The sequence below is a fragment of the Ceratotherium simum genome, chromosome 39 (genome assembly GCF_057802395.1).
Source record: "Ceratotherium simum simum isolate JZ-2026a chromosome 39, ASM5780239v1, whole genome shotgun sequence".
NCBI classification, from domain to species: Eukaryota; Metazoa; Chordata; class Mammalia; order Perissodactyla; family Rhinocerotidae; genus Ceratotherium; species Ceratotherium simum.
This window is the reverse complement of record NC_141938.1, coordinates 8853518-8860768: the sequence shown is the minus strand read 5'-3', so window position 1 is coordinate 8860768 and position 7251 is coordinate 8853518. Positions and strand designations below refer to the sequence as shown.

Below are 7251 nucleotides of genomic sequence, written 5' to 3'. Positions count from 1 at the left end.
AAATGTAAAATTTTTTAAATCTATGCTTTTGGTAACAATATAAAGGTTATATTTGTGAGAGTAACAACGTAAAGGAGAAAGGACAGATCCATATAAAAGCAGAGGTTTTGTATGCTATTGAAATAAAAGTGGTATGAATTCAACCTAGATTCTTAAATTTAATGCCCATGGTAACCACAAAGACAATCATCTCGGTATATTCAAAAAAGGCAATAAAAACAAAACCCAAAATGTTCACATAAAAATCAGCTAGACAAAATACACCACAGTAATGGAGGAAATGAAGAACAAAAGGAAAGATATTAGACACACAGAAAATAAATTTTTAAGAGGAAGAATTAAGTATCTCCTTATCAGGAAGTACTTTAAAGGTGAGTGGATTAACCTCTCCAATGAAAACTCAGAAATTGGAAGAGAGATGTAAAAAAAATGTTGGGAATATAAGCTAATTATGAGAGACTCACTATAGATTCAAAAACACAAATAGATTGTAACTGAAAAGATAGAAAATATACTCCAGGCAAATGCTTATCAAAACAGAGCTAATATCAGAAAAAAATAGATTTTAAATAAAAACGGCTGAAATAGACAAAGGATGATAGATAGATAGCAGTATAGATAAAAAAAGCCAATAAATAATATAACAATTATAAACATATATACACCAAAGAACAGAACCTCAAAATACATGAAGCAAACATGACAGAAGTGAAATGAGAAATACATATATCTACAATAATACTTAGAAACATCATTAGAGAACTTTCAACAATGGATAATGCTTCTGGATCGATCAAAAAAAGAGAAGTTGAAAAATGGCATGAACAAAACCTAGCACACATATAAAAAGACTCCATTTAAGAACAACTGAAGACACCTTCTTCTCTAGTGCACATGGCAAGGTCCCCAGGATAGATCATATGTTAGGCAACAAAGCAAGTCTCAGTAAATTTAAAAAGATTGAAACAATATCCATTGTCGTTTCTGATGACAATATTATGAAGTTAAAAATTAATAAGAGAAGGACAACGGCAAAATACAAAAACATGTGTAACTTAAACAACACCCTTCTGAAAAACAATTGGTATCTTACCCATCAGTTTTCTCAAGGCTCTTTTCATGTCTCTGTTCCTCAGGCTATGGATGAAGGGGTTCAGCATTTGAGGGATGACAGTGTACATTACCTAAGTCACAGCAGTATTTTTGGAAGAGTTAGTAAGAGGAGAACTAATGTACACCCCAAAACATGTCCCATACAATAAGGACACAACTGCGAAGTGAGACCCACAGGTGAAAAAGGCTTTATACTTTCCATCTGCTGATGCCATTTGCAAAACAGAGACGACTATTTTTGTATAATAGAAAATGATTCCACACACAGGAATACCACCCAATACACTAGTTGCAAAATACATCAGGAAGTTATTGAAGAGGGTATCAGAACACGGAAGTTTGATGAGCTGAACAACTGCACAGAAGAAGACGATTATCTCCAGGTTTGTGCAGAAGGTCAGCTGCAACACCGTCAGACTGTGGAGGAGGGCATCCACAATGCTAATGAACAGGGAGAAGAGAATCAGAAGTCTACAGAAGTGGGAACTCATGATGACTGTGTACCTCAGTGGGTGAGAAGTCGCCACAGAGCGATCATAGGCCATTGCTGCAAGAAGAAAACTTTCCAAACTGGCAAAAACCAGGGATAAGTAAATCTGTGTAAGGCAGCCTGAATAAGTGATGCTGGGATTCTGTGCTTGATGTTCCTCAACGTTTTGGGGATTGTGGTTGTGCTTAAACAGATGTCAGTAAAGGACAGATTTGAGAGAAAGGAGTACATGGGGGTGTGCAGGTGGGAGTCAGAGATGACAGTCAGGATGGTGAGTAGGTTTCCCAGGATGGTGACTGTGTATACGGACAGGAACAGAATGAAGAGGAGAGGCTGCAGTTCTGGATCTTCATCCACAAGAAGGAATTCTGAAACATCTGTTGTTTCTAGGTTCCATGTTGTTGATGAATCTCTTGGGAAAGATAGGCTGACAACACAATCAAAAGTCAGTTTTCTAGTCCAGCAGAGGAGCATCATCAGAGGTGAACACTATCTTGGGACAGAATGGAGACTAATAGAGAGGAATAAGAAATAGGTGCCTTCTGTATGCATATTATTCTGTTATTTAAAAACTAAAAAGAAACCTGAAGCTGATAGAGCAGAGTGCCATCCATTGTTAATTCTTGCAAGCATCAGGGATGGTCATCTTTTTAATTTTTTGTGTGTGTGCGTGAGGAAGACCAGCCCTGAGCTAACATGTATTGCCAATCCTCCTCCTTTTTTTTTCCCCAAAGCCCCATAGATAGTTATATGTCATAGTTGCACATCCTTCTAGTTGCTGTATGTGGGACGCGGCCTCAGCATGGCCAGAGAAGCGGTGTGTCAATGCGCGCCCGGGATCCGAACCAGGGCCAGCAGTAGCGGAGCGCATGCACTTAACTGCTAAGCCACCGGGCCGGCACCAGGGATGGTCATTTTTAAAATTTGATTATTTAAAACATTTAGCAATTTTATGCAGAGAATCAGACTGGGGAGGCAACTGAAGTTTCTGTCCGGGTCCCCAGGGGCCTCAGAGGCAGGCAACTAAGATAACACATAGGTATATGAACAACCAGGAATGGGAAGACAAAGCAGACTTTACCAAACTTCTTGCCTTCCACCACCTTAAGACTGCAAGTAAATGTCAAAGAAATTTATAATAGTCATCATTTTTCAGAAAAAGCAGATTTCTACTCAGGAGGAAAATGGTCCTGGTCATAGTAGAGTGAGTAGGAGATTAGCAAATGAGAGGTGCTTGAGTATCTGGTGCAAAGTGCAAGGAAACGTGTGAAGAAGATGACAGAGAGTTAGGCAGGAGGACCAAAGGGGACTTAGTTCTAATCACCTGATGCTGTATTCACTTCACAGCTTCCCCTGGATGAATACCTTTAGTACAACACCTGCCTTCATCTGCAAACATCCACTAAGGGATGTTCGGTTACCTGACTGGCATCGCAGTGGAATGATGCTTGACATCTCCTCTGAGTGTACCATCCAGGAGATCTGTCCTCAGGAAGGGCAGAGGGATGAATGAGTCCCAGGCTCCTGGGCAAGAGGGATCATCTACGGGAGGAGGCTCAGGTGAGCTACTTCTTTTCATGGGAAAGATTGTTGAACCAGACGGTCACAAGCAGGTTGCAGTCTCTCTATCACTAGAGGTTCAACTTCCAAAGCTCCTCATTGGCCAAGCAATTTTATTGTCATTGAGATCCTAGGAAATTGTCAATCATTAAAGACAAAGGCTCTAGAAGGGAGGAATTCAGGATGGCTGCTTCCCTGACCCTGTGAGACAAGCTGTACACCACCTACTTTTCTCCGTGTCCATTCGTCTGCATTTCAAATGCCTGGCAAATGTGGACACCCCATCCTTTTCTAATTGGATTCCAGTCTTGTTTTCTTAGTTGTGAACAGAGACCCTGCTATCTAATCAACAACATTAGGAATTCTGATTCCATTTTGATGTGCTAAAATATAGTGTGTGTGTGATATATACCTATGCACTCACACACTATACATACACACACACAGATATATATACTGTATATTATATAAATAATATATCGAAAAATATGGCTAAGTTATTGTAAAAATGCAAACACTCTAGAGTCATTAAATGTTTCTTGAGCCTTAGTCTTCACTGTGTATATTTTACACAACAGATACTAATCTATTCTCCATGACAATTCTGTCTTTGATCGATACAGACACATCGGTTACTTCCATTTAGGGTTTCACAATCCTCTTGTCTAATTTCATCACAAAAGTTTTCAAGTACACTTTTCTTCAATTTATGTGACTGTGGATTGAAACATTAACACAAAATTTACCATCATAATCATTTTTTTTAGCAGAGTAACATGTTTTTATTTTATTATATGCATATAAGGAAAGACAAATAGGCAAATGTTATACTTTCAGTTTGAGAGAGCCATCTCACACGCACAAATGCTATTTAGGAAGAGACACATCGATTACTAAGTTGTTACCGGAGAAAATTATCAAGTAAGACAATTAAAGCTAAACATTTTTTGAGGGTTATTTTCCTATGAAGATAACAACTTCCACAGTCTTCAGAATCTGACAAGACCAAGTTATTCAAATTATATACCTCAGGATATAGTTTTAACAGAAACAACTTGAAAACCATTATGAATATTCATTTCAGTATTTATATCATACAGGAAAGTAAGCTTGCTATTTTTCCAAATGCTCCCAATTAAACACAAAAGAAAGCCTGTACAGCTCAATTTCCCCAGTAAGCAGAAACAGACAAAAGAACAGGATTTGACTAAATACTTGTGAAATAAAGGGCTCAGATTAATCTTCCGCATAAATTAAATCAAAAGAAAACACAAGAGAAAGCACCCAAACTTGCATTGTTTGTGTTTCTTTAAAGAACTCTTCTCAGAGGCAACGTATTTAACACTCCAACTCCCTTTGACTCTCCAATAGAAATCCTGAGTTAAAGTATTTCTCCTCCCATTACCACAGGCACAGAAAGAACCTTTTCCTTGAAGGCTTTCTGTCAGCCAGTCTTCATTTTAGGCCCCATTTTTACCTCACATTTTTGCCTGTGGTCTTTAGTTTGGTTTCCCTGGCTTAGGGCACCCATAACAATCTCTTTAGTTCTTCCATCCATTAGGAACTAGATATCACTTTTCATTCCATCTAGATCTGCCTCCCTTTAAATCTTCTAGGTGTTACTAAAGTGGGTGGAAGAGAGGGTGGGGAAGAGAACAGATGGAAATAAAAGCTCTGGCAGTACATTTTCCTGTACCTGGAAATAACGAAGAGAGCCAAATCAAACTAAAATCTCTGCTTAGGCAGATGTTGCTGAGCTATCACTTTTTTTTAAGAGACAGGAGAGAGAGACAGAGGGCAAGTGTACCGACACCCTGGCATTTAATCATGTTCAGGATGAGGAAAGGAGGCACAAAGAGGTATCTAGGTTTTGTGTCAATTCACTAGCTGAAGCTGAGAAGCCTGGTACTTGGAATGGACACCATCCTTACTCTTGCCACAAAGAAAACGTCTAACTTCTCACATCAACCACTTGCCTAATAGTTAGAGGGGTTTCTGGATGATGGGGGTGGAGGGAAGAGGTGGGTAAGGAACAGAGGAGAGGTCTTTTGTGTGCTAGCAGGAACCCTGGGTCCACCACCAGTTCTGGAAATGCTTGTTTACCAGAAACCAGACAGTGGGGTTGACAGTGGTCTGGAAAATGTTCCTCCAGTAGGTAGCAGCCAAGAGGGGTGGGCATAGTTAGTAGTAGGCAACAACAGGAGGTCACCACAGGTGCAAGAGGAGCAACAGAGTCACATAAATCACAAAGAGCATGTGACCCACTGCTGCTCTCCTTTGGTAGCATTAATGCCACACAACTGTCCAGAGGCTATATGCCTTCACTGCAGAGCAAAGTGGGTAGAATGGGCTCCTAGACAAAGCTGGAATTCCACGCAGTCAGAGCCAAACCAGAGTCCCTGAGAACAAACAGGGTCCAAGAAGTGCAGACAAAGGCGTGAAATCTACAGTATCATTTGGTTGGCTTAGGAGTGGTGTGAATCACGGCCATGCAGTATGTGACAGTAATAGAGAACAGCAAGAAGGCTACGTGGAGGTTGAAGAGCATGGCTATGCAAGTCCAACCTTGAGATTGAAGGAACTGAACGTCCAGAGGAAAAAATCTGCAGAAATGTCAGGGGAAAAAAAAAAATTAGAAGGCAACACCATTTCTTTTGTCAAAGCACAGGTCCAGCAAGAGGTGGTAGGGGACCTTCTGCAAGAGTATTCCCAAGGGCAAAGTTTAACCAGACTGGAACCCAAAGGGCCTGGGGATCTCCACTGGCTCCCTTATTCGGCGATGTCTGGCTCTACGGGCGCCTTCAACCAACAGGTAGTATTGCAGTGGATTTGGCCACAGGTCCTCTTTGATAATGTCAGCAATCCTGTCAGACTCTGGAAGGCTGTGGTCTGAAAACCAGGTGAAGAAACTGCGGACGACATCTGGGTTCCTGCCATAGAAGGACGGGGGTTCACGGCCCTGGTGCCATATGATTGGAGTGGAAAGAGACACCACCCCGCCAGACGGTCTGACCTCACATTCCTTGACAATCACCTTGTTTAGGAAGTAGGCGTTTCTTCGAAAGAAGAACTTGAACTCCCACCCAGTTCTAGGGGGTCTGAGCTCCTTCACCTCCAAATTGGTTAGGTATCTTAACATCTCTGCATCCTGGCCCCTAATCAGGGGGGACAACTCGGGGTGGTTCCGAAAGGCAGTGAACCAGAAGCCCGGGATATTCTGAATGATGTAGTCCCTCCGCGCCACGTAGTCTCGACGCATCCGTCCAAATCTTTGCTCCAGCTGCTGAAAGGCCCTGTCAGCCCGAGCCTTCACTGCGTCCAGTTCCAGCTGGATGGCCCCCAGGGCGTTCATGCGGAGATCCACGCCCAGGGGCTGGGGCCCTGCCTCCTCCCGCACCTCCTCCACCGCTCTATTTCCCTCCACCATTTCTGTTTCTCCACCTACTGGCCTCTCCTCCACCTCCATCGCCTGCCTCCCTCCGTCCTCCTCCTTCGCTCCTTCCTTCTGCACCACCTCCTCATCCCCTGCTCCCGAGAAGACGGGGCACTTTTCGGTCTTCGCTTCCTCGGCCCTTGCCTCCGCCATCACCTCAGACCCGGACCTCTCTGCGCCACAGGCTTCTAGGGCCTTCTCGTCGCCGAGGCGGCGCGGCTCTGCACGCTGACGGCCATTTTCCCGGCTGCTGTCCGTCGCCACGGACGCAGACGCCGCTTCCAGGCCGTCCGTGGGAGGCGCAGTCTCTTCTTGCCCCGCTTTGGTCGCTACGCAACTGCGATCCCCACCGCCTCGGATCTGGGGAGCATGGCCACAGCCCGCGGGGTCCTGGGGCGCTCCCCACTCCTCTGGAAGCCGGGGCGGCGGGAGGGCGGCGGCCTCCAAGCTCTGCTCACCCGTCTCCGCCGTCACTAGTGACGCCTCGGTTTCCTCACCGAGCTTCGGGCACAGGGCCGGGTCCGCGTCTCCTGAGGCAAGGTCGGGAGCAGTTAGGCTGCGGGTTTGGGCGTGAGGCTTCCTCTCGACGCCATCCTGGCCGTTCATGTCCGCAGTAGTCAGACCAACAGTACGTTAACGGCTGCTTTCCTCATAG

General features: G+C 44.0%; 1 protein-coding gene and 1 pseudogene across 1 annotated transcript; both read right to left on the bottom strand.

The window, feature by feature from the left end:
- Nucleotides 1-1055: 1055 nt before the first annotated feature.
- Nucleotides 1056-2077, bottom strand: LOC106800162 (olfactory receptor 7G1-like; annotated as a pseudogene).
- A 1856-nt stretch (nt 2078-3933) lies between these two features.
- On the bottom strand, nt 3934-7251 carry LOC101388088 (testis-specific Y-encoded-like protein 1). The gene has a single exon (XM_004434163.3). It carries the CDS (start codon nt 7200-7202, stop codon nt 5886-5888), a length of 1317 nt encoding a protein of 438 aa, XP_004434220.1. The 5' UTR covers nt 7203-7251; the 3' UTR covers nt 3934-5885.

Excerpts from the sequence above, each read along its gene's own strand:
- LOC101388088 (XM_004434163.3), bottom strand. The coding sequence starts at position 7,202 with ATGAACGGCCAGGATGGCGTCGAGAGGAAGCCTCACGCCCAAACCCGC.